Here is a 26,457-nt window from a genome sequence, read left to right on the forward strand (position 1 = left end):
TAATTGAAAAAAAAAAAAAAAATAATAAATAAATCAATATTGATCTCATAGAAATATCTTGATCCGAGATACCGTTTTTTGCTTCGTACAATCAGTTTTTACCAAAAAGCGGAAAATCGAAAAGATAAAAGTAGATCGGTAAGGAAGAATCGGTTGATGAAATTTCAAAAGTTATTTACTCACATGTGCCAACATTGACGTGTACTATCTGCCTTGGTAGATCATTTAATACATAATAAGCATAATAGTTATGTTATTTATATATTACTACTGTGTAAGTGTGTCTCTGTCTTGTAATTTTTTTCACTGTCTCTTGTCTCGATTTTTCTGTCTGTCGACATATTTATATTATATATCACATCTTCACCTAGCTATTGTATTGTACACACAGTTATTCATCACTTTACGTTTTTTTTATTTTTATTTTTTAAAAAATTTTTTTATCTATTGCACACATGACTATTTTGTAACAATCTTCTTGGCCTGTACCGTTGACTGTCGCAAATCATCGCAATCATCTTTATACTCAATGTAACCTCTTATATTTTAACCTTAGCCTAAGCACAGCGCAGCGCATCAGCACAACCGCAGACTTGACTGATTTTCAACCACATGTACCATTAAGTTGTTTACTTTTTTTTTGTTTTTCCATCATAATATAATTATTTTTTTTAAGCACTCGTATAGGTTTGTCGTTCGTGTTGTGCACACGATTTTACTGCAGCATTGTTATCCACATTCTGACCCACCCCAAGGACATTTAATTCTTACTTTCCAAATGACAGATTCATCTTTCCTACGTTTAGGATTGTACTTGTAATAAAAATTGTGATACTGGCATTTCAAGGTTACTTTCAGATGCACCTAACGTTTAAATTATCATGTCATTTCACAACATATCAATCGTCGACAAAATTTTGACGCAAAAAATATTAAAAAATGCATAAATTGAAAAAGAAAATTAAAAATGAAACACGCAGTATTTATATTTTATGAGAGTTAAAAGCAGCTTATCTCGGTTTGGCTGAGATGAATCGAGTCGTGTAACGTACGAGCGTGCAGGTATATACACGGGCACCGATTTCGTTGGTCGCGACGAGTGACCGCCTCTGCGAAAGATAGCCGAGAGGGACGTGGCTGTCCGTCTGATGTTCGTTTTTGCGTGGCCCCATTACGCGGGTTTATTATTAACAGGAGGCCACACCGCGAGTCTTACGCGAGAGCGCGCGGCTTACGTGTATACATACACGGGTTGGGCGCGTACATACACATTATGTATATTCATGGGTGTGGAAAAAATGATGAAAAAAAAAAAAAAAAAGAAGGCTTAACGCAATATGCAGAAATGACGTTGCTGAGCAACCGGATCGGCGACTACTACTACGTTAGCCAGGGTAAGACGAGAATTCCCGGGGTCAACGACGCGGAGGAAATGGAGTACACGGACGTAAGTCCAATGTGCAGTGTATAGTCCGTCGTTGCCGCCATACCTCCCCCTCTGTAATATTCTGCTCCTCTCTCTTTGCTCGTTTTAACGTGTTAATTCTTTTTTTTTTTTTTTCATTTTCTTTCACAACCACGTGAATCGTGCCATTTTTTTTACCATTACAACGTTTTTTGTTTTACAGAGTTTATTTATTTTTTTCCAACATCATAAAGCACACTCATTACTTTTGTAATGATTAAACGACGCAGAATAAAGTAAACCCATTGTACCAATAAATCACATACATATGAATAAATGCAAGTATTTTTTTTTCCGCAAAATAAAAGCAAAAGATAAAACGAACGAAATAAAAATCGAGCAGATGATAAACCAAAGGTAATAAAGTAAATTGATTTCTTTTTTTTTTATTTCTCTAACTATTGTTACGCATTCGAAGAAAGAAGCTGACACGAGCGACAATAGAGAAGCAACGAAGGGTCGCCCTGACCCTCCCCCGTCACGCGCGCAGCTTCCTACTTCGAAAAGGATGCGCAAATAACTTGAAAAAAAAAAAAAAAATATCGCATAGCGCATGCAGCTGCCGCTGTCGGGGGGCGGGAGCGGCGATCTTAGGGAGGGGGGCGTATTTCAGGAGGAGAGGATGGCCCGCGATCTGTATCTAATGACGGCTATTGCATTACGGTTCTTATTAATTTTAAGTAAAAAAAAAAAAAAATTAAAACATGGCAGGTCCCGCTCCCCGATCAGCTCTCCACGCATAATATCGTCCCTTTACGCATTTGTACGGAACCTATATAATATCTACTGTTATACCAATGGAAAAATGGACGCGACTTTATTGAACTGACGGGACGTTACTTTTTGGCGATGATGAACTTTTGGTGCTGGGAACGGAAAATATAAAAAAGAAAAAAAAAATAAATAAAATGACGGCGCAGAGAGAGTTTTTTAATTCATCCCGAAATTTTTCTGCAGAAATGTGTCACTTATCGAACAACATTTACGACTATTACAACGTGTCCCAAGGAAAGATCACAATTCCTGGCATCGACGACTCTGAGGAAATGGTCCTCACGGACGTAAGTCCCGTTCCTTAGGAGAAATACCTGATTTTTTTTTTTTTTTTTTTTCATTCCCCTCCCCGAAAACTGTCCTTTTCTTATATACTTTTTTTTTTTCTTCATTATACTCCTGCAAGATGTAGAGATTTTTTTACGAGTTGTATGAATTTTCCATATTCCCTTTTAAAACCACATACGGTCACCACATGCATCTTGATAATAGCTGAACCCCTTTTTTCTTCCTTCATTAGATGAAAAATAGTAGTTATCGGAATATGACGTCAACTACTTTTTCTTTAACCATTGATTTATGTAAATTTTTTTTTGTTTATTTCCAGTATACTTCAATATTGAGTTTAATAATTTGTTCTTTTTTTTTCTTTGAATCGTTGTACTATTAAGGATTCAATTGCAATACTCCACTTTAGCCAAATGGTTTTTATCTATGCTTTTTGTTTTAATTTTTTTGTTACCCCATTGTGGTCTTGAAAATTTTAATTTATTTTTGTTTGCTTTTGATTTTAGCGTCACAGTATTGGATTATTTTTCCCTCAACTTTAAATTCCGAATCCTTCATGACCATTGAAAAAATCTCCAAAAAAAAGTACTGCAACGGTCTAATTTTCCAGGTTACAAGATAAATTTATAATTGTTGATTAATTTTGGATATCGTATTTTCCGAGTGATTGATAAAATGGAAAATTTGACCGTTGACAATGCAAAATGGAATTTACGAAAAATTCTCGATAAAATTGCAACAGAAAGACCAAAAAAGCTGGAACTGCGAATAATGAAAGTTGTTTTGAGACTAGAGTTGCCGGATCTCCAGTACAATGTGGAACCACCGTGAATGGGAGCACCGAAAATCTCTTTTCTTTTTTTAAGAACCGAAAAACCAATGGTTCGAGGTGATAATAGCGATACACATCACCAAAGAGGCAATAAAAACCTCATTCTCTTTTACTTTTACCACTTTATATCCATGCAACTTTTCAAACCTAAGATCAGCTGTACAAAGTAATATCAACTGTCAAAAAAAAAAAAAAAAAAAAAAAAAAAAACAATTCTCGCTTCGCTGCCTTGCCATCTACACTCTTTCAATGTTGCTTATATATTTGTTTGCACCGCGCAAATGTATCTGTCGTTGCTTTTGATGGCGCATTTATTTTTCTCGCAGCTTAAAAAACGTCTATACTGTCTTGGATTGTTCGTAATCGAACAGCTTTTCGTGCTTTCCGTCTATTGTACATTGTGCCTGTGTGTTTATGTTTACATGCTTTTTGTACTATACACAAATGTTTCATAATTTTTGCCAGAGTCAATGTATAAACGTCAAATCTGTGATCCACGCACCGCACGTGTCCCTCCCAACGTTTCCTCGATATCCATTGTACAACTGGCAAAAATTATTTTAACGTAGCGTGTTTGAACGCGGCCGTGCTAATCGATGGTACTTTTGGAACATGTAGAAAGCCTTCGACGTGTTGGGTTTCACTCAAGAAGAGAAGGACAACATCTACAAGATCACCGCCGCCGTCATGCACATGGGTGGCATGAAGTTCAAGCAGAGGGGTCGCGAGGAGCAAGCCGAGGCCGACGGTATGGAGGTAAATGACCGAAATTCCGTTAAAATTGTTTCGTTAAAATTCGCCAAATGTTGTACCAATGATGACTGATGAACCGTAGGAAGGTGAGCGTGTGGCCAAACTGCTCGGCGTCGACTGCCAAGACATGTACAAGAACTTGCTGAAGCCGAGGATCAAGGTCGGTAACGAGTTCGTCACCCAAGGTCGTAACAAGGACCAGGTTGCGTACTCCGTCGGTGCCATGTCCAAGGCCATGTTCGACAGGCTGTTCAAGTGGCTGGTGAAGAAGTGTAACGAGACCCTGGACACCAAACAGAAGCGTCAGCACTTCATCGGTGTACTGGATATTGCCGGTTTTGAGATCTTCGACGTGAGTAACACAGACACGCCACAAACGCCCCCTACTCTCTTATATATAATTATATACCTGGCTAGATTCGATTTTTTTACATTCTAATGATCTTACGAAGAAAATCTGATGTTTTATATTTTGTTCGTTGTACGCATTGAAGTTGTAATGCGAACGGTTTGAAGAATCGAATCTAGTCTCGAGGATAATCAAAAATACCAAGAATAAAGTTGAAAAGTCTAGCAAATCAGCTAGATGGGGTAATAATGTTGCATTTGAGAAACTGTATTTTCGGTGCACGTGTGCATATTATGTATACTTGAGCCCCCAAACAGTTGAGGAACACTTCCGTGAGCCAATTTAGGAAATCGTCAACATCGTCGTCCAGACCATTTTATCAAAATAACACGTAGATTTGTAGATAAGTAAAACAATATCACCGACAAATCTCGTCATCAAAACCATCATCAAATCATCCAAAGACAGAGATACCCCCACCCCACACTCAACAAAACACCAAATCTATAATTGTTTCGTGAAATCTTAGTACAACGGCTTCGAGCAACTTTGCATCAACTTCACCAATGAGAAGTTGCAACAGTTCTTCAACCATCACATGTTCGTACTCGAGCAAGAAGAGTACAAGAAAGAGGGTATCAATTGGACGTTCATTGATTTCGGCATGGACTTGCTCGCTTGTATCGAGTTGATTGAAAAGGTAGACGTTTCCCCCTCGGAGCCCTCTGGTTTTTCTTGTCCTTTCCATTTAAATATACTTCTTCTAGGCCCTCAACAAATGAGATTGGCACTATCTATTTTCACACCTTGTTTACACCCCCGTTTAATTGGCATGACAACCAATCCACGAACGAAAAAAAAAAAAAAAAAAGTATCTCCAATAGTTGAAACTTCAACTATACCTCATGTATCTCTATATAATACATGAGAAACAGTGTTGTGTTATCTCGTGATGAATATATACATGTATATTGATCAATGTCAGTGAATTACCCAACTCATGTCAAATTTTAATGTTTGTCCTTAGTTTATTTTTGTGCTAAAGTCAATAAGTATAAACGTCTACTAAATTGTCATTCACCTTTCGACGAACGTACTTCAAACGAATACTTTCCATGATTTTGTGATTTATAATTATTTCACTCTATTATTATTATTATTTTTTTTTTTCCTTTTTTACTGTACCCACATCATCAGCATGAATTCTCGATTTATGTCGTCGAGAACACCCGTTGTACCAACCCTCCCCCTCACGCAGACGTGTTTTGAGTGTAATCGATGTTATAGATGTTAAGAACGCCAAGCTCCAAATGAGAAATTATCGTCAAACTTTGAACGTCCATCGAGGTAATATAGGTCAGCAGGTAGATAAACTCTAAAGACCAGCAGTCGTCTACGAATGACTAATCAGAAGGTAAACTATGTTTTGTGTTACCCCCTTACATATATATATTATATACATTCCACGATGAGTGTGTTTACTCCCGCTCCGAAAAATCCTGTACAAAAAATTCTAAATCGAGGCACGAAACAGTGGACTTTTGTATGTTGTGATGAACCTGTACCCTAAAGTTCTTAAACTATCTCTCAATGAACGAGACTTGTTATTCACGCAAAGAATGGAAATTTCTAGCTGATTTTATTCATCCTTGAACTGAATATTCTTTTAATAAAGTACTGCGCGTTACGTTTTATTACCTCTGATATACATCGGAATAGAGATTTCCATATCTGTTGTTCGCAATCCTACTGGTAGTATTATTAGATGTAAACCATGTGTAAAATTACCTTGGAACTACAAAATTGTTGCATGCCACCTATGAGCTTTTAGTGAAAAAAAAGAAAAAAGGTATTTACAATTGTGTCGATAATACAAAAAGTACCTACCAAAAAAAATGTAGTATTATAATACGTTAGAGGAAATCCTGAGGCAGACCCTTACGATTATACAATGGTCCTTAAAAAATAAGGACGACTTCCTAAAGCAACGAGGTGCAAAAGAAACCAAAAGGAAGGAGTCCCGATACAAGCAAAAACATCACAGACAAATTGCTAATCGGAAAAATCAGTAAAAGATCTGAAAACCCGTGTTGCCCTTTGCTCTCGAACAGTTCAACAGCTTCGAGCAACTCTGCATCAACTTCACCAACGAGAAGTTGCAACAGTTCTTCAACCACCACATGTTTGTCCTCGAACAAGAGGAGTACACAAAGGAGGGCATTGAGTGGGCCTTCATTGACTTTGGCATGGATCTACTCGCGTGTATCGAGCTCATCGAGAAGGTACTTTGCGAGCTCCCTTGCCAAAGATCTGGCCGACCGATAAGGGCCAGACCGTAAAAGCCGGATGAACGCGCGACAAACGCCTGCCTGACTTGTGAACGAGACATTCACTCATTTACGAGCTGAACCGTTTAACCCCACCTGCACATGTTATGGAACACGACAAGGGCTTGATATGTCGGCTCCGCTGTTTCGTTTCGTTCACTTCGTTGTTTAACGCTTTCAACCGGGTTTTACAAAACCAACGAGCTGTGAGATTGAAAGAAACGTGATCGTCCACTGTTTTCACTTTTTATCTGTGTCTGTCCTCGTGTCCTTTTTTTTTCAATTTTATTTATTTATTTTATTTTTTTCATTAATGTACAATCCAAGTGTTATGTTGTCTGCTTTACACCGTGTCCCACTTTCATCCCTCGCAACTTTTCAAAGGCAACAATGTTTTCAATGATCCTCAAACGAGCCCATCCGACTTTTAAATCAAGGACGCATACAATTACTTCACTCGTGCACAGATCATTTGCACTACTTCAAAGTCGTTCAGGATAATAGCCATCATCTCCAAATTGCCACTCTATCTGTATACCTACTCAAGTGCGATTCATTGCGGATTAAGGACTCACACGAGTCGCAGTGATTCGGTCGCACGCAACAATGGCCCCACATCGAGAGATTACGTCCACGAACCACCTTAACATGTGCCTCCCGCATAAATCATCACGAGTCCTTTTCTTTTTTTCTCTGCCGCTGCATTATGTGTCTCGTGCTACTTCAAAACGCGCAGTTCAACGGCTTTGAACAGCTCTGCATCAACTTCACCAACGAGAAGTTGCAACAATTTTTCAACCATCACATGTTCGTGCTCGAGCAAGAAGAGTACCAGCGCGAGGGCATCGAGTGGGCGTTTATCGACTTTGGGATGGACTTGGCGGCTTGTATCGAACTTATAGAAAAGGTATCGGTAACAGATCGGCGAGGGACGAAAATAAAGAGAGAGAGAGACCAAGAGCCTTCAGTACGACGAATCGACGTTGTACACCCGATTAAAATGGCTTGCAACTTTTAGCGATAGAGAGAGAGGAGATTCTCTCGCGCCTGTATTTTTTATTTTGTAAGAGTGCAAAAGAAGCTTCAGCAACGTTTTTCTCAATGTATGCGGCACGTGTGCATAAGTGCTGATTAAGGTACGCGATACCAGTACCTACCCTGCTATGGCTGTTATTTACGAAAACTCTCTTGTCCTCGTATCAAAAACAGAGTTGTTATACTTGCGAAATGTTTTCTCGATACAAGTGGGCTTGTATCAACGAGGGCATTTCGCAATCGATACTCGCTCTGTTTGCGTATGAGATACGACGTTCTTGTTTCCATGTATACCTTCTGTTCTATTCGCTTACTTGAAACAGTCTTGTCTTACTATTTCTCGTTGTGCCGTCCACATCCCCTTATCAAGGAGCCGACGAAAATGCTCTTTTCTTTCTACCCTCACTCACTTACCAAAGTCTAAGATCAACGGCACCGATAAACGTGTCTGTTCCTTCCCACTTTTTCGCACAAAAAGTACAATACCTTGTGACGTCTCAAATGAAAAAAAGTGTACCTATACTGAGATTGAAAAAAAATGTCAAGTTTCGATCCTTGGTCTGTCTAGTTCCTCCAAAAACAACAGTAACCATTACAGGATTGATGGTTTTTCCAAAAACCCCCGGGAATCAGGAGTGACTACGACATCGCACCTCCTGACGAATATTAACCCTCCACCCCCCCGCCCCACGATCACACGATGACACCTCCCTTTCATTACAATCATTAACAACCATCACCACCCGTCTGGGGCAAAAGCAGTCATTTGACCACTGTCTTGCCTTTTTCTATGTTTTTGTTAATCGTCATCGCACTGCACGAAATTTCGAACGCACACACGCACACAGTACAACAGCTTTGAGCAACTCTGCATCAACTTCACCAACGAGAAGTTGCAACAGTTCTTCAACCACCACATGTTTATCCTCGAACAAGAGGAGTACCAACGCGAGGGCATCGAGTGGACGTTCATTGACTTTGGGATGGATCTCCAACAAACGATTGACCTCATCGAAAAGGTACAGCTCGAGAATGACGGACGGCCTCGATAGTAATCGGAAGCTGTAGACCGAAAAAGAATGTATTTGAAGAAAATGAATGATGCGAAGACAACGAAAACGTCACCGGTGGCTGCATGACCAAACACGAAGAACAGAGCATGCCATCCTCCTCCTCCCGTATACTGTTTGAAGCGCAGCGTTTAATTCGTTATAACAACCTTGTACCACTCATTTCACAAGCATGACCATGACTATCGTAACCGTCTTATCATCTCTTTTTCACAGCACTTAATCCTTCCGCCATATCTCGTTCAACAAGTGATCGCACTCTCACCTCTGTCATACGAGACCGCATCAAGTTCCATTACGTCATTGTACCATTATAATAACAACAATTACGTGCAAAATATATTAGGTACAACTCCAACGTTGTCACCTATATGTGCTTTGTATGTAATAAAACAAAGTTCACAATAATGTTCCTGTTATCTTGGGCAATGGCCGGAAGTTGTAATGCGTAACGAGACAACGTGTTCTCCAAACTATTGTCTATATATGTATACTTCTGTTTCCAAATTTCTTTTCTTGATACTTGCAAATCTCCCCTCTAAGCGTTACTTTGATGCAATGCCTATCTTGATCTCTGTGCTCCGTGTGTTTCGCGCAATAATCGAACCGCGACGATCCACTTAACCGGACGTCCAGTTCAACAGCTTCGAGCAGCTCTGCATCAACTTTACGAACGAAAAGCTTCAGCAATACTTCAATCACCACATGTTCGTGCTCGAGCAAGAGGAGTACGAGCGCGAGGGCATCAGGTGGACATTCATTGATTTTGGTATGGATCTCCAAAAAACAATTGAACTCATCGAGAAGGTAAGCGCGTGCTTTGGCGATGGGTTTTGCCGCAATTTTACCTATATACATCGCTTTCAAAAACGCAGCAATCGGCAGCAGCTTTTCGTTTGAGCCTCGCTCTGTGTTTCACATTGCCAAGTATGTATGTATACCACGTTACATTTGTGTTTTCGCTTTTTGTGTTTATCCACGTTCCCATTGTGTACATATTTATGTTGTCTCTATATTTTCGCCAAATATTTCTCTGTCTGAGAAACAAGTTTTTTTTTTTCTTTTTTTTTTTCTTTCTTTTCTTATCATAAGTAACATTTACACGGCACATCCAAGGTCCAATACTTTGGCAAAATTGGGAATTACCAATGACAAAAACTCACGATTTTCTATCGTATACGTGACACGGGTGTGCGGTGTTTTGAAATGGAATATGTGATGGTTTGTGTGGAAAAGTATATCGTATACAAGGATGCTTTTTCAAACAAATTTTTCACGTACTCGGATAATTATCGTATGCCAAGCAAAAAATTTTCATCGAGTAATTGAAGCATTTTTTGAAATAAATGAAAGACATTCGTACTTTGAATGCCAAATGGTTACTTGACGAAAAAAGCACTAAGAGTAGCGGTAACAAATCAATTGCGCGATTGCGATCATCGCCGTTTCGTATTTTATCACACATAAAGTTTAGAATCGCATCATCATTTGTTTATCATAAAAGTAACAGTAATGTCTTAAAACTTTGAGCAGCTTTTAAGCTCCAATGATTGCAGTAAAATTTGTTTTTTAATCGATTGTTCCAATTTTCAAAATATTAACCCTCGAACTGACGTTTCATCCCTATCAAAAATATCAATGCTGAAATCAGTCGTAGATTTCATCGTTGATTCTGCATTGATTCCCCGTTGATTCAGTGTTGAATAAGCGTTGATTCAAGCCGATATTAGTAATTGACTTCAAAATAATCCCTTGTTTAAGTCAGCATTGCAGCTGTAATTCAAATAAATTATATTGTCAAGTTTACAATGAGTCAACGTTGATTAAACGCTTATTCAGAATTGATTCAACACGAAATCAACATAGAATCAACGATGTAATTTATGGCTCATTTCAGCGTTGATTGAGCATTGATACTTTTGATAGGAATTGTAAAAACTGTAACGGTCTCGTCTATCCATACGTGTATACATCGTAGACATGTTGCAATAGTTTATTGATGTGTCAAATTTCGTATGTTTGAAAAAAAAAAAAAAAATAAAATAAAATAAAAACACGCTACTCTTGGAGATGCTGAGAACTCACTCGGATTCAATGCATTCCCCATCTGACGGGCGTAATTCTCTTTCTCTTGCACAGCCCATGGGTATCCTCTCGATTCTCGAAGAAGAGTCTATGTTCCCGAAAGCCACGGACAAGACCTTCGAAGAGAAGCTGAACAACAACCATCTCGGCAAGAGTCCCAACTTCCTGAAGCCCAAGCCACCCAAGCCTGGCCAACAAGCAGCCCACTTTGCCATTGGTCACTACGCCGGCCAGGTATGTTGGTTTGCCCCCACAAAAGTAACACTACATGTTTTGCCAAATCATCAAAGATTTATACGTACATGTATTCGCTTGCGTCCCACTTAGGTGCCGTACAATATCACTGGTTGGTTGGAAAAGAACAAGGACCCGCTTAACGATACCGTGGTCGATCAGTACAAGAAATCCAGCAACAACCTGCTGATCGAGATCTTTGCCGACCATCCCGGCCAGTCCGGCGCGGCCGGTGGCAAGGACGCCGGTGGCGGCGGCCGTGGTAAGAAGGGAGGTGGCTTCTCCACCGTGTCGTCCTCTTACAAGGAACAGTTGAACAACCTGATGACAACCCTGAGAGCCACCCAGCCTCACTTTGTCCGTTGTATCATTCCCAACGAATTGAAGCAGCCGGGTGTCATTGACTCGCATCTCGTCATGCACCAGCTGACCTGTAACGGTGTGCTTGAAGGCATCCGTATCTGCCGGAAAGGTTTCCCCAACAGGATGGTCTATCCTGACTTCAAGCTGCGGTAAGTGCTTTCTTTTCGATTATTCCATTTACGTCTGCCGACAATTCTACGATTCGTTGAACATTTCAATTTAAAGCTGATACAAGTTCACTCAAGTGACATTATACATCGAAACATTCAACTCTATGTACATATAAAAAGGACTGTTGTAAAATGGTACCTGGACCATATGTATAAAGTCACTCGAGTGTACGTAAAATGTGTATTAGTAGAATTGTCTGGATTATTACTTTCTTAATACAGGGATATAGAGTACAATCATCATAACCTAAAATATGAATACAATGCATTTAAACTGTAGGTTATGAATAATTTACAGTTAGGATATCCCTTAGTTTTTGGCTATAGATTACGAAGGAATAAATTAAAAAAAAAAAAACTATAACTTTTGGCATATAGTTACATGATCTTAGCGCCAGCTGCAATGGCGGCGGAAGCTGAACCAAAGAAAGCAGCTCAGGCTTGCTTCGATTCGATCGGTCTAGATCCGGACAGTTACAGGATTGGTCACACTAAGGCTAGTTGAAATCCTCTTGTGAAAAAAAAGAGTCGCAATAATTACGTATACCCACAAAAACCATACTCCGACCCTCTTTCTTTCACCGTATACTTCCTATTGTCTCGTATATGGATTATGTGTTTCCAAGTTGACTTACTCTTAGAAGTAAAATACTTAATTAATTAATTCCGATTTGGTAGATGTACATCCAGTTTTGTAAAATTTTGTTGAGTAGACGATTTGAACTCCCCTCGTCACACGTTTGAGATTTTAGTAGACAGAGTGTGTTGGAAACCCCGTATTGTTATTTAGATGATTTTTCCACCAACGTTGCATAAGTGTTTATCCAATGAAGCGGAGCGTTTTTCTCGTTCAGTTTAATAAAAATCGAGAAAAACGAAGAAAACCTGTACTTTGGCAAGTGATTTTTCTCAATTTTATCAAACTATATATCGTGAATGTGGAAAAACGCGCCCCGACTCACAAAGTTTGACCCTTTACTGCGAGTAGTTAATACCCATCATCGTAGACACATTTGTATTGGTTTTACCTTAGATTTGTTGTTGTAGTTATAACTACCTCCCTCCCCCTCGATCTTTCAAGCAGAAGCAGCAGTTGACGGAGGAACTAATCATCAGAGTGGCAGCGAACATCATCAACGTGGCCATCCTTTTTTCACCTACCACATCCCCGTAGTATTAAAAATAATTATGTATTTACACCCTTACCATCGTATCGTTGAAGTAATATTAGTGAAAAAAAAAAAAAAAAAAAAAAAAAAAAAAAACGTAGATAAAGCAATATAGTATTGTATGATAGAAAAACTAGAGTAGAAGTTGTTGTTCCCACTACTAATCTGGGTCTACGATCCGGACCCTCTCTTCTCTTTTATGTGCGTGCAAATATCCCCGACCACACACCGCCGACCGACCAAACAACCTTTAGGTACAAAATCCTCGCGCCAGCTGCGTGCGAGAAGGCCGGTGGAGACCTGAAGAAGGCTGCCGAGGCTATCCTCGAGGGAGCCCAGCTCGATCCCGAGCAGTATCGTCTTGGACACACCAAGGCACGGTTTATCATGTCTAATATGCCAGCGGAGCCGCTCTACCATTGTTTTTTTCCTTTCTTTTTTTTCTTTTTTTTTTTTTTTTCGTTCTTAATATCCAATTTAATCAGATCATATGGACACCTTTTCGAAACGACGCAATTTTTCTTCGCTATTTCATTCACATGTACCTACCTGCACTTGATGTCCGTATACATGTTGAGAAAAGGTGTTTATCGTTGTCAATTAATATTCAAGGTTTGATTCAACTTTGTGATGTCTAGTGTTCTGATGATTACATTTGATTGTGCAAACCATATACTGATGAGTCACACATAAATTATGATTATTTGCCTCTTCACAACCCGAAAGGACCGGGATAATGTTCCAGCCTGCTTTTTATTGTCGATCCTCCCGTAGTCATATGTGTAGATTATACAGTAGAATCTTGTACGCTGATGGAAAAAATAAAAGTGCCGGATCTCTAATTTTGTGGTATAGTTTACGAGCACAACAACCGTGTTATCTCCGTGATGACAATTATACGGAACTAAAACAGCATTAACTTGGTAGTACGTCGGTTGGAGAACACTGGCAGCACATTTTTTCATTACTAAGACTTGGTTGGAATTACGTTTGACATTATCAATTCGGGGCGCTGTACTGTTCACATGTTTTTATTTGCGAAGGTGTAGGATGAAAAAAATGTACCAAACGTTTGTAGGATTACCTTGTATTCATAATGTACAATCGGTGTATACAAAAGTTTATTTTGAATCGACTTTACGCGTACCTTTGGTGATTGAGATTTTTTTTATTTTGCAAAAAAGTACATAAAAAAACGAATTATTTTCTAAAAAAAATAATGGTGGGAGTCCCTTATTGCCCAAATGTTATATTAAATTAATACGTGTCCCAATAAGATGCATTCCAATTTCCAGATGCCTTTTAATTAACTTACAGAAACCGTTTTTTTAAAAAAGTTTTTGATGATTTGTAATCTGCTTGAAGATCCTTAAATCACATTCGGTAGAGTTAGAAGTGTCAACATAATTTTCATGCAAAAAAAATTTAAAGGCAATTTTACAATTAAAAAAAAAAAAAGTAAACTAAGTCAAAAACTGTACGACGCAGAAATTATACAGTTAATACATGTTTGGAACATATTTTTTATCCTAAACTCTGGCAGTGAAAACCGAGATAAAAATAAGTAAGAGGTATGGAGCTCGAGTATTTATGCACAAAAATCATAGTCTCGCTACTTTCAATGTATTTTGAGAACTCTGCACTCCGATCTGATGATGCCGATTTGCAACTAAGTAGTGGTATTGAACAACGCGTTGCCAGAATTTTCAAACTGAACAAAATACTTGTCAAACGTAAGAACACAGTGGGTGTTCAAAAATAGTATACGGTGAGGCGAGAGATCCCCAAGTTCAAGGTGTCGCACTTTTATTTTTCCTTCAGCGTAGAAACGTAGACATCGTAGTTCATCTAAGCATCTTGCTCACCAATAACGATGCCTCTGGACAACGCGACGCAACAAATTAAAAGCTTTACCCGCTTTAACGGTAAATCTTTCAATTTTTCGCAGCTCGTGAAAATCACCACTGTCCAGTAGACGTGCACTTGCCAACCCTAATGTTATGCGTAACTACCATGAGAATGTGTTTTGTAGACAATCTTGAAAAACACATTCAAAGTACGTTTTACCAATTAAAAAATGTATTTGTTTATCACCAACAGCATCACGTGGATTGTATGGAAACAAAAAGTGATCGTACGATACGGTTGAAAAAAAATATTCACCTGGTGCTCAACACAATTGTCCCGTAATCTCGTAAACCAGACGATCGAGAATGCAAAACAAACATCTCTAACAGCCTTGTTGTTGTTTTCTTCTTTTTTTTTATATGTACGTCCAATTATTCCACTGTGTGCGTATCCTAAAACACTACTTACTCTGCGACGCAATGCAGATACAAAATTCTGTGTGCCAAAAGAGTGACAGACAGCATGGATCCAAAGAAAGCCACTCAAATCATTCTTGACGAAACTGTATCTCCTGATCAGTTCCGCATGGGTGCCAGCAAGGTACTTCATTGCCTGGAGAATGACATTTTCGACATTGTTTTGGGTACATTCAAGGATACGATACGTTTTTTTCGTTTCCTCTTCCATGCGATATTCACAAGGAACAACGCGTTCACTGATTTTTACACTGTCGTATCCTTGAAAGGTACAAAACGAACGAAATTACGTGTTTTGCTTGAATGACGAGTCACGAAACTAACTCCCTGTGAATTTTACCATTACATGCCGCTATCATGTGAACTAACGAATGGCTCGCTTGAGAAAAAAAACAAAAAAACAAAAAAACAATGGCGACTAAAAATCCAAGAAACCAGCTAAATTAAAAAAAGTGTCCTGCTTCTTTACCGAGAAATCCAAGCGCCTTACAAGACCCCAAAAGAGATTTAAACCAACCCTCGTTTCCTCCATGTAACAATCGCGTTTAGCGGCTAAACTATTTTTCGCTCTTTCTAAGAAGTTCAAGGTTGTACAATCCAAGTTAACGCGTATTTTCGGAAAAAGTATGACTATCGTCGGAAACAGTGTTTAAGTCTCTTTTCACGCACCATCCCCGCTCTACTCCCGACTCCTGTAATGTTCGACAGTTAATTTACAGATAATAATCAACGTGATTAATGTATTAACACGTACACTACATGTATATACACATATATTCCCACGGAGAAAGGTGTTTCGAGGAAAAATGGATTGTTACTATATACTTGATTTTTATTTTAAATGTAAATTATACTCGTACACCTTATGTCACTCAGCTATGCTGGGAGTAAACAAATTTTTTTGAAAAATCTTTTTCCGTGTCGATTAACCCAACTGATTTGATTGCAAATAGGAGATTCGACAGTTTGTCGCTCGCTGAATGGCACAAAAGGCCCCAATCGATTGTGGTGGAAAAAAAAGACAGCTCGTCTTCCCCCTGGGCTATTGTGGCACTGGTCAAACTGTCGAATGTCCTCGCAAGCCGAGAAAGCGTGGATTTGGGGGGTTCCCCCGAGTTAATCGTGTCGTGTTTGCACTGGCCCGCGCCAACAGGTGTTCTTCCGCGCCGGAGTCCTGGGTCAGATGGAGGAGTTCCGTGACGAGCGCTTGGGCAAGATCGTCTCGTGGATGCAGGCGTACGTGCGAGGTTACCTCGCCCGCAAGGACTTCAAGGCCCGCCAGGAGCAGCGCCTCGCTCTACAGGTCATCCAGAGGAACTTGCGCAGGTACCTCAAACTCCGCACCTGGCCCTGGTGGAAGCTCTGGCAGAAGGTCAGGCCACTCCTCAACGCCACTCGCATCGAAGACGAGCTCATTGTGAGTCTACCTTGGTTTTGGTGCAAAACCATCTTCTTTTTTTCCTCTCCGTGATTTTTGGAATTTTTCCCAAACTCTGATGGCACTTTGAAATATTTCCCGATCTCGTATACGATCGCGCATACCTGTGCCATTTCATGACTTTTATTTAAAAATATTCATTCACCCAGATATTAATAACCTTAGCGAAACAGTGTATCAAAAATATACCCGCGCCGCACGCGCGGTTTGAACGATATTCCCGACAAATTATGATAATTAAATCGCCATTCATTTCTAAATCGGTATGTATACGCGGTATGTAGGTGGTGAGAAATACGATTCGTTCGCGCACTCAAAAATAATCCAGACGCTTGTAAATCCGAGGCAACCGATGCGGTGACGAAATTTCACGCGCGTATCCGAGCCGCGTAAACAAGATGTATGTGCATACACGGCGCTTGGGGGGTGGGGCAGTTTTTCAAAAAAAAAATCGCTTGGTGTATCCTGGACCGCGGCCCGTATATTTTAAGCAGCTCCATCTCCTCCTCGAATTTGTCACCGTGCAAACTTTTTGCCTCGGAATATTATTACCGCGCTCTGATGTATGCCGGGGATCAAAAATATCGGGCTGTACCTCGCGAAAATCGTATACGCGCGGGAGAAGAAGAGAAAGAAAGTGTCGTATTTTCCTTCCGAAGTTGTGAAAGTAAATTTTTTTTTTTTTTTTTTTTTTTTTTTTTTTTTTTACGTATCCTTGGCTCTAATTTTATCGTTAAAGAGCTCCATATTACCAATGCTTGCCCTCCTACGAGGAAAAAAAAAAAAAAAAAAAAAAAAAAAAAGCGATCGTTATTGAATTTCACTTCTAAAAGCGTCCCTCCTCGTCGCGGGAAGATCGGTATACAGCTCTCCTTTCCGAGCCGCTGGAGCCCGTTGTTGTCGTCGTCGCCGTCATCTTTGGCTCTGGAGAACATTCTTCCCCTCCAAGCGAGCCCGTCTCTCGATTTCGCGATTCGCCCGGTATTTTTAGCCGTTCCCTCGGATCGTCCGGTTTATAAATATTTTCACCAGAAAAATATCCCCTCGTTAAGTAGGGGCGGGAGGAGGAGGAGGGACACACGGATACCTCATCTCCCGTTCCTGCACGCTCCCGTGGTAGGGGGTAGAAAAGTTCGGAGTCGCGTTAGCCCCGACGCAGTTCTCGCCTCGCTATCGAGCGACTCGCGCGCGCGCGCACCACCACGATTAATCATTACTACACACGCTCGCTCCACCCCCCTCTCCAACCTCTATTTCTTTCTTTTTTTTTTTTGCCTCTTCATTTGAATCCGAACGAGACGACGCGCTCTTTTCCTTCTCTCTTTGATTCCCCCCACCCCGCCACCCTGGGATCACGGGGCACCCTCCTACTCCCGCCTTCGAGCTTCGATCGGTAAAACCTCAGAAGCACCGGAGCATCGGCTCCGAGTACAGTTGGCGAAGACTCGGGCCGCGCGCACCTGCCACACGACTTGAACGACCAAGGGGGAAGCAGATAGACGAAAAAAAAAGAAAAAAAAAAAAAACGACGACGACGACAACGAGTGCATGTACATATATACATATTCCGCGGGAAATCGCACGAATATCCGGGATCTCGGTGTTTTTCTCTCGCTGGAGAGAACCGGACGGTCCAGGGTCGCGGCCCCTCCCTGTTGGGCATAATCGACGATTTCCACGGAGTTGCTCTCGCCACTCGGCACCGCGTGCGGTTGTGATAATACATATATTTTAATCGCATTCCACTGTGAGAAAAGACTGACGGGGTACAGCGAAGAAAACCCACCCTACGCCCCAGACTCGTCCCCTTGAAAGAAAAAAAAAAAAAAAAAAAAAAAAACTAGAAATTCCGAACGAAATCGGCGGGCAAAGATAAACGGAGCAATGGCTGACTCGAGCGAACAATTGCAGGCGATGGAGGAGAAGGCCCGCAAGTACCAGGAGGCCTTCGAGCGCGAGGAGAAGATGCGCATAGAGCTCGAGGCGCTCAACACGAAGCTCCTCGACGAGAAGACCAACCTGCTCAAGGGCCTCGACAGCGAGAAGGGAGCTCTCGCCGAGTACCAAGAGAAGGCACTCAAGCTCGGGGCCCAAAAGGCCGATCTCGAGTCTCAGCTTGCTGTAAGTACAAACCTCTAAATATTCCTCTATCAATTTTTTTTCTTTTTCTCCATCCAATCGCCGACGGAGTGGTGCTTAGTACACCGTGTACCTTGGCGTGGGTGACGCGCCACGGCTTCATTATGAAATTCCGGTGCTTCGTCGCGCGCTCGTTTTCGCCTCTCTCTCTCTCTCTCTCGGTCTCGAGGAAATATAAATATAATCCGCGATACACGGAATAGAGAGGGGCTTCGTTAGCGCCGAAGCAAACTTTTCCGTTCAATTAGCCGTGCGGTATTTTACGCGGCGCTTGATTGGTCCAAAGCGGAGGCCGCGCCTCGTTAAATACCACTTCTATCAACAAATTTTCAAGTCTCCCGAGAATTGCGTATACTTATTTGCACTCGACATTCATCCTCGCTTTCGCCGTATACGTATATTATATATTTATAGATTCGTGCCAACTCGGCACGAGTAAGAGAAAAAAAAAAACGTTCCAGTGATGTAAAAATACACATCAGTTCGCGCTCGAGGAGATGAATAAAATAGATCTCGAGTAATTAGCGTGTAAAAAGCCACTGAGTAGAAGTAGCGCTTAAGTGCTGAAATGTAGTATACAGATAGAGACAGGCGTAGGTACGATAAAAAAAAAAAAAAAAAAAAAAAAATGGGGTGAAGGGCTCTCTCGCAAGCTCGAGGGGCAAAAGTGCACGGTTGCACCAAGGATATGTACCAATATTGTTGTCGAAACCCAGCGCCGATGGTCATTTGTTTCCCAATGCCCGACTTGTGCGTGTACAATAAACGTATAGGATTCCAGGCGAAAAAGCTATTACTCACACAGAAGCGCGAAAAGTGCGGGTGTTATTTAAACACCCAACTAGTTTGCGTTTTATTGTTGGTTTCCAAAAACCCGGCCGAGCCGAAAAAGCATTTGGAGGCGGTAACAGTCCCGTTGTTGCGTCAGAAAAAAAATTAAGAGCTCTCTCGATGATTGCTCATTACGCGCGCGTTTGCCTTTCAACCGAGGCGTTTTTGCCCATTTGTGCACTCGGGTACGGTTGTAAAGATGCTACAAGCCTACTACCATCATCTATTTTATTTTTATTATTTTTTTTTAAATTATTATTATTGGAGGGAAATCAGGTAACCGCGAATGATTAATCGGCCATAAAGCGGGGACGTGTTAATAATATCTCGTTTAACGATTGCCCCAGTTTCGCGAGCAATCTCATAAATCATCGGTACGAATCGCGTGAGCTTGGAAAATATGTACACTCATATATTATATATACACGCGCATCGAATGATTTTGCGCGCATTTATAAATTTTCAGTAGTACGAGTCGCCCTGTCGTCAGACGCGCGTGTAATTCTCCGGTAAGGCAAAGCGCGCGTCCGCGGTAAGTGTGTAAGTACACCTGATGATTTATATTTCTAAACGAGAAAATTTGACGGGAGACTATGGTGTACGGTACAACCGAGCGTGTTTTTTTTTGCCCGGATAAATCTCGCCCACGCGCATCTATTTCAGCGCGGCTCCAGAAATTCCGGTCTTTCTAAAAATTGCTCGCTCGTTCCAGCATCGCTGTGTTGGGGGGAAGGTGGCGAGCACCGAAAGAAATAACGACGGTCTCGAAAGAAAAGGGCAAAGAGGATTCGCGGATGTATAGGAGCTTGGGGTGTGGGAGGGGGGGGGGAGCTGCAAGGATGACACACGGGTGTATATATATAAACATACACAACAGAAGCAAAGCTGCTCATGTACGGTTACAGCAGAGTTGGTGCTCGCGTAACACATGTGGAGCTTTAAAATTAGCTCCAACGCCGAGTGTTGTTTTTCACGCTCGTTCGTGGAAAAAAATAAAGGCTCCAGCATCCGGATGAGTATGTGCTGTGATATATACGTGCTGCTCGATTTCTCAAAGAAAAAAAAAAAAAAAAAAGAAAAAAAAGGGACTCTCTTGCAAAAGTCGAACCTGCTCGATAGGGATGTACGTGGTGTCGAGATACCATCAGATCTTCTAAATTTAAAATGCTCGGGAATAATTTCACTGCACACCGGAAGGTAACGAGAACAGGTGCGGGGAATATTATGTATTAATAGAAAACGAGGCGATCTTCACGAGCAGAGAGGCGTAACAATTAGGTATAGTAATAAAGACGCGCATTTTAAGTACGGCCAGCTCTTTTGCGATGACTTCGATCATAGGAGGAAAGATGGAAAAAATAGAGGTTCCGCATTGACGAGAAAAAAAAAGAATCTCCAGCCCGTCCGTGTCCGTCTCGATGGAGACGTCACATGCGTCACTATACGTAAGTATACGGACGAGCTTTGGACAAGTGATGGGTTTACATATACATCATTATCATCCCGTTGACTCTTGGCTCTTACGCGAGCACGCAGCTTTTTTTTTTTTTTTTTTTTTTTTTTTGTTTTTTTTTTTTTTTTTGTTCACTTGACAGGGCAGCTAATATTAGATCACTTACATACAGGCGAGCTTGACATCACACGTGTACATGTACAGTGTACCTGTATACTATAATATGCATGCAGTGTGGAGTTCTCATTAATATTAGGAAGGAGGAAGGGGGAGCTAACGTTTTCTGATTAACGGGCCGGCGCGAATTTTCGGGCAGCTGCGCGATCGTTGAAAGGCCTCGATTATTATAGCCACCTCTGAACATTACCACAATAAGAAAAAGGCAGGGGCCCAGCTTTAGGGTTTATTGCGATAGTATAACTTTTAACGGCAATCAAATAAATTCCGAACTAATGAGCAGTTTGTACAAAGGAGCCATCGGCTAATAGGTGGTACGGCGAGAGATGGATAAATTATAGATACGTGTATGTGGCTCAGAATTATATGGGTATTATCGGCTAGATCCAAAACGGGAAACCGAGCACGCGGTGGGTATAACATATGCGCGATTTTATGCAGCTGAACGCCGATTAATTACGCGGCTAATGATGCGCCACCGTTGCCTCGCGGCAGCCAAGAAGTTTTGCGGTTTTTGGTCCCTCGGTATTCGCATAGTTGGGAAAACTGGAGCTTTCGTACCTACAACTTGGTAGGTTTATTTAAAGACCTGCAGGTGAGCGGACTACCTATACCTGCTTTCCGCTTCCGATTTTAATTAATATACGTTCACGCGAGACGCGTACGTTTTACGCGCAGCGTGTATTTTTACGCGTCGCCGGGCGTTGACAATTTGTAACGTTTCTCCCTTGGTGTACACACGGACAAATATACGTTATGGTGGCACTCTCTGCGGGCGATTTATCCTCACGAGCTGATGTAGGCCAAAATTTTTGATACGGTGTCAAAACGATTTATTTTTAATATCAGAGTTGGTATAGGCGTAGAGAGGGACCATCGGCTATGGCCAAGTGTTGCGAAAAAACGGCCCACAGGCAATGAATCATCGATTAAGAAAACCCGCGACCGAAATTGCGTACACACACACTAACTATAACACCACTCCGTCGCGATCTAATGAGCCCGACATGAGCTCGAAAGTGGCCGATGATGCGTATATGGAAAACAAAATAAAGCACGCGTGGTGAATGGCCCGCAGGACATCACCGACAGATTCCAGCAAGAGGAGGAGGCCAGGAACGCCCTTTTCCAAACCAAGAAGAAGCTCGACCAGGAGATATCCGGTTTGAAGAAGGACCTTGAGGACCTAGAGCTGACGATCCAGAAGAGCGAACAGGACAAGGCGACCAAGGACCACCAGATCCGGAACCTCAACGACGAGATAGCCCATCAGGATGAGCTCATCAACAAGCTCAACAAGGAGAAGAAGAACCAGGGCGAGATCAACCAGAAGACGGCCGAGGAGCTCCAGGCGGCCGAGGACAAGGTCAACCACCTCAACAAGGTCAAGCAGAAGCTCGAGCAGACTCTCGACGAGCTCGAGGACACGCTCGAGCGCGAAAAGAAATCTCGGTAGGCCCGAGTGGGACTTTGTACACATATGTATATATATATATATATATTTTTTTTTTGTCTAACTTGCAAAATAACGTGTCTGTGCGTGCGCTTAAAGTGCCGACGTCGAGAAGACCAAGAGGAAGGTGGAGGGCGACCTGAAGCTCACCCAGGAGGCGGTGGCCGACCTCGAGAGGAACAAGAAGGAGCTCGAGCAGACGATCCAGCGCAAGGACAAGGAGCTAGCCTCCCTGACGGCCAAGCTCGAGGACGAGCAGGCCCTTGTGGGCAAGCAGCAGAAGCAGATCAAGGAGCTGCAGGCCCGCATCGAGGAGCTCGAGGAGGAGGTCGAGGCCGAGAGGCAGGCGCGCGCCAAGGCCGAGAAGCAACGGTCGGACTTGGCCCGCGAGCTCGAGGAGTTGGGCGAGCGGCTCGAGGAGGCGGGCGGGGCCACCTCGGCTCAGATCGAGCTCAACAAGAAGCGCGAGGCCGAGCTGAGCAAGCTGCGCAGGGATCTCGAGGAGGCCAATATCCAGCACGAGTCGGCCCTGGCCATTTTGCGGAAGAAGCACAACGACGCGGTGGCCGAGATGGGCGAGCAGATCGACCAGCTTAACAAGATCAAGGCTAGGTGAGTCTATGGGTTTCCGGGGCGGAGGGCTTTGGGGAGAACCGATGGGCAGGTGATGGACGTCGACGAACGGAGTTGATTTTTTTATTTTAAAATGACACGTTGTTTTTGATAGGGCCGAAAAAGGCCGTAACGACATCCACGTCGAGCTGAACAATTCCCGTGCCTCCATTGACGCAGTCGCGAGAGAGAAGGTAGACGTTTTGCCAAATGTTCCCAAACATCTTTCCCTCCCCCCAAAAACCCCATGTATATACTCTTCGAGAATATACACCATTTCCCCTCATTGTTTCCCATTCGTGTTAATCTTTTACATTTTTACGATTTTTTTTTGTTTCGTTTGTCATGTTAACCAAACCCCCTTCCTTTTTCAACGTTGGATCCACATCCAAATCGGCGAAATTCCCCTTTTTCGGCTCGTGATGATGGTTACAGACAACGCAACCTTGACCATTGAAAAACACAACATAGCTACAATTATCACAGTTGTAAATTGATAGGTGTAATTACCTATACATTGAACTACAAAGTAATAGCTTGCGGTACCTCGATGTGGACAGGGGTGCGATCAAACAACGCATGTTCCGCGTGTCCTCGTAAATGTTATAATTTCCACGTTCCGCAGGATCGAGAAGGAGAAGGTTCAGTACTTCAGCGAACTGAACGACCTTCGCGCCACCGTCGACCATCTCAGCAATGAGAAGGTACACGACAACACGAAAAACTTCTATTGCGCGCTATTTCAGCTGTACTAACGCTATTAACGCAGATATCGCTGTGCCCGATGACCATGTTATGTGGGGACGGAGCTGAAACACCTTCAAACTTTACCCCCGATTCCCTTGCATCTTGCTTGTGCTGCTTGCTTTTGTTTGCCATTTTTGAATCTCAGAGTAAACAATTAACTAAACGCATCGTGTGTTTGGGGGGGGAAAAAAAAAAAAACCATAGGCTGCCCAGGAGAAGATCGCCAAGCAGTTGCAGCACCAGCTGAACGAGGCCCAGGGCAAGATCGAGGAGCTGACGCGAACGGTGAACGACTTTGACGCCGCCAAGAAGAAGCTGTCGATCGAAAACAGCGACCTCCTCCGGCAACTCGAGGAGGCCGAGTCCCAGGTGAACCAGCTGTCCAAGATCAAGATATCCCTGACGACGCAGCTCGAGGACACCAAGAGACTAGCGGACGAGGAGGGCCGCGAGCGAGCCACCCTCCTCGGCAAGTTCCGCAACCTCGAGCACGACCTCGACAACATCCGCGAGCAGGTGGAGGAGGAGGCCGAGGGCAAGGCCGACCTCCAGCGGCAACTGAGCAAAGCCAACGCCGAGGCCCAGCTGTGGCGCACCAAGTACGAGAGCGAGGGCGTCGCCCGGGCCGAGGAGCTCGAGGAGGCCAAGCGCAAACTCCAGGCCCGGCTGGCCGAGGCCGAGGAGACCATAGAGTCCCTCAACCAAAAGGTCATAGCCCTCGAGAAGACCAAGCAACGGCTGGCCACCGAGGTCGAGGACCTCCAGCTCGAGGTAGACCGGGCCACCGCCATCGCCAACGCCGCCGAGAAGAAGCAAAAGGCCTTCGACAAGATCATCGGCGAGTGGAAGCTCAAGGTCGACGATTTGGCGGCCGAGCTCGACGCCAGCCAGAAGGAGTGCCGCAACTACAGCACCGAGCTGTTCCGGCTGAAGGGCGCGTACGAGGAGAGCCAGGAGCAACTCGAGGCGGTCCGCCGCGAGAACAAGAACCTCGCCGACGAGGTGAAGGACCTCCTCGACCAGATTGGCGAGGGCGGCCGCAACATCCACGAGATCGAGAAGGCCCGAAAGCGCCTCGAGGCCGAGAAGGACGAGCTCCAGGCCGCCCTCGAGGAAGCCGAGGCGGCCCTCGAGCAGGAGGAGAACAAGGTCCTGCGCAGCCAGCTCGAGCTGAGCCAGGTGCGCCAGGAGATAGACCGGCGCATCCAGGAGAAGGAGGAGGAGTTTGAGAACACGCGCAAGAACCACCAGCGCGCCCTCGACTCGATGCAGGCGAGCCTGGAGGCCGAGGCCAAGGGCAAGGCCGAGGCCCTGCGCATGAAGAAGAAACTCGAGGCGGACATAAACGAGCTCGAGATCGCCCTCGACCACGCGAACAAGGCCAACGCCGAGGCCCAGAAGAACATCAAGCGCTACCAGCAGCAGCTCAAGGACGTGCAGACGGCCCTCGAGGAGGAGCAGAGGGCGCGCGACGAGGCCCGGGAGCTCCTTGGTATAAGCGAGCGCCGAGCCAACGCCCTCCAGAACGAGCTCGAGGAGAGCCGCCAGTTGCTAGAGCAGGCCGACAGGGGCCGTAGGCAGGCAGAGCAGGAGTTGGCCGACGCGCACGAGCAGCTTAACGAACTGAGCGCCCAGAACGCGAGCATCAGCGCGGCCAAGCGCAAGCTGGAGGCGGAGCTGCAGACCCTGCACTCGGACCTGGACGAGCTGCTCAACGAGGCGAAAAACAGCGAGGAGAAGGCCAAGAAGGCGATGGTGGACGCGGCGCGACTGGCGGACGAGCTCAGGGCCGAGCAGGACCACGCCCAGACCCAGGAGAAGCTTCGCAAGGCCCTGGAGACGCAGATCAAGGAGCTCCAGGTGCGCCTGGACGAGGCGGAGGCTAACGCCCTCAAGGGTGGCAAGAAGGCCATCCAGAAGTTGGAGCAGCGGGTGCGCGAGCTGGAGAACGAGCTGGACGGGGAGCAGAGGAGACACGCGGACGCCCAGAAGAACTTGCGCAAGAGCGAGCGCCGCATCAAGGAGTTGGCCTTCCAGGCGGACGAGGACCGCAAGAACCACGAGCGCATGCAGGATCTGGTTGACAAGCTCCAGCAGAAGATCAAGACGTACAAGCGCCAGATCGAGGAGGCCGAGGAGATCGCGGCCCTCAATCTGGCCAAGTTCCGCAAGGCCCAGCAGGAGCTCGAGGAGGCCGAGGAGAGGGCGGACCTCGCCGAGCAGGCGATCGCCAAGTTCCGCACCAAGGGACGTGGTGGCAGCGCCGCGCGTGGCATCAGCCCGGCGGTAAGTCGACCGTTTTTACCGTACCAACTATTATCATTTTTTTTTATTTTTTTTTTTTTTTACTACGGATACTTACTTTCCGT

At 43.7% G+C, this 26,457-nt stretch overlaps 1 protein-coding gene across 16 annotated transcripts in view; it reads left to right on the forward strand.

The window, feature by feature from the left end:
• The window catches only part of Mhc (myosin heavy chain), a 50,921-nt gene that overhangs the window by 21,540 nt on the left and 2,924 nt on the right, over positions 1–26,457 (forward strand). For 3 of the 16 annotated variants that reach the window (XM_014356810.3, XM_014356806.3, XM_014356824.2), the window contains exons 10-21: positions 3,978–4,115; positions 4,195–4,464; positions 4,991–5,161; positions 11,033–11,212; positions 11,306–11,724; positions 13,169–13,289; positions 16,392–16,655; positions 18,588–18,797; positions 22,355–22,728; positions 22,829–23,341; positions 23,967–24,045; positions 24,293–26,374. In XM_014356810.3, coding sequence (XP_014212296.2) covers positions 3,978–4,115; positions 4,195–4,464; positions 4,991–5,161; positions 11,033–11,212; positions 11,306–11,724; positions 13,169–13,289; positions 16,392–16,655; positions 18,588–18,797; positions 22,355–22,728; positions 22,829–23,341; positions 23,967–24,045; positions 24,293–26,374 — 4,821 coding nt within the window. Of the gene's footprint in view, positions 1–2,422; positions 2,527–3,977; positions 4,116–4,194; positions 4,465–4,990; positions 5,162–6,572; positions 6,744–7,524; positions 7,696–8,671; positions 8,843–9,529; positions 9,701–11,032; positions 11,213–11,305; positions 11,725–12,123; positions 12,242–13,168; positions 13,290–16,391; positions 16,656–18,587; positions 18,798–22,354; positions 22,729–22,828; positions 23,342–23,456; positions 23,536–23,966; positions 24,046–24,292; positions 26,375–26,457 lie in introns of all 16 variants that reach the window. The other 13 variants (XM_014356815.3, XM_014356817.3, XM_089593335.1 and 10 more) reach the window with 12 other exon arrangements.

Source organism: Copidosoma floridanum, unplaced genomic scaffold, assembly GCF_036245765.1.
Source record: "Copidosoma floridanum isolate Cflo_tuat_1 unplaced genomic scaffold, Cflo_Japanese_pri ptg000019l, whole genome shotgun sequence".
In the NCBI taxonomy this organism is placed as follows: domain Eukaryota; kingdom Metazoa; phylum Arthropoda; class Insecta; order Hymenoptera; family Encyrtidae; genus Copidosoma; species Copidosoma floridanum.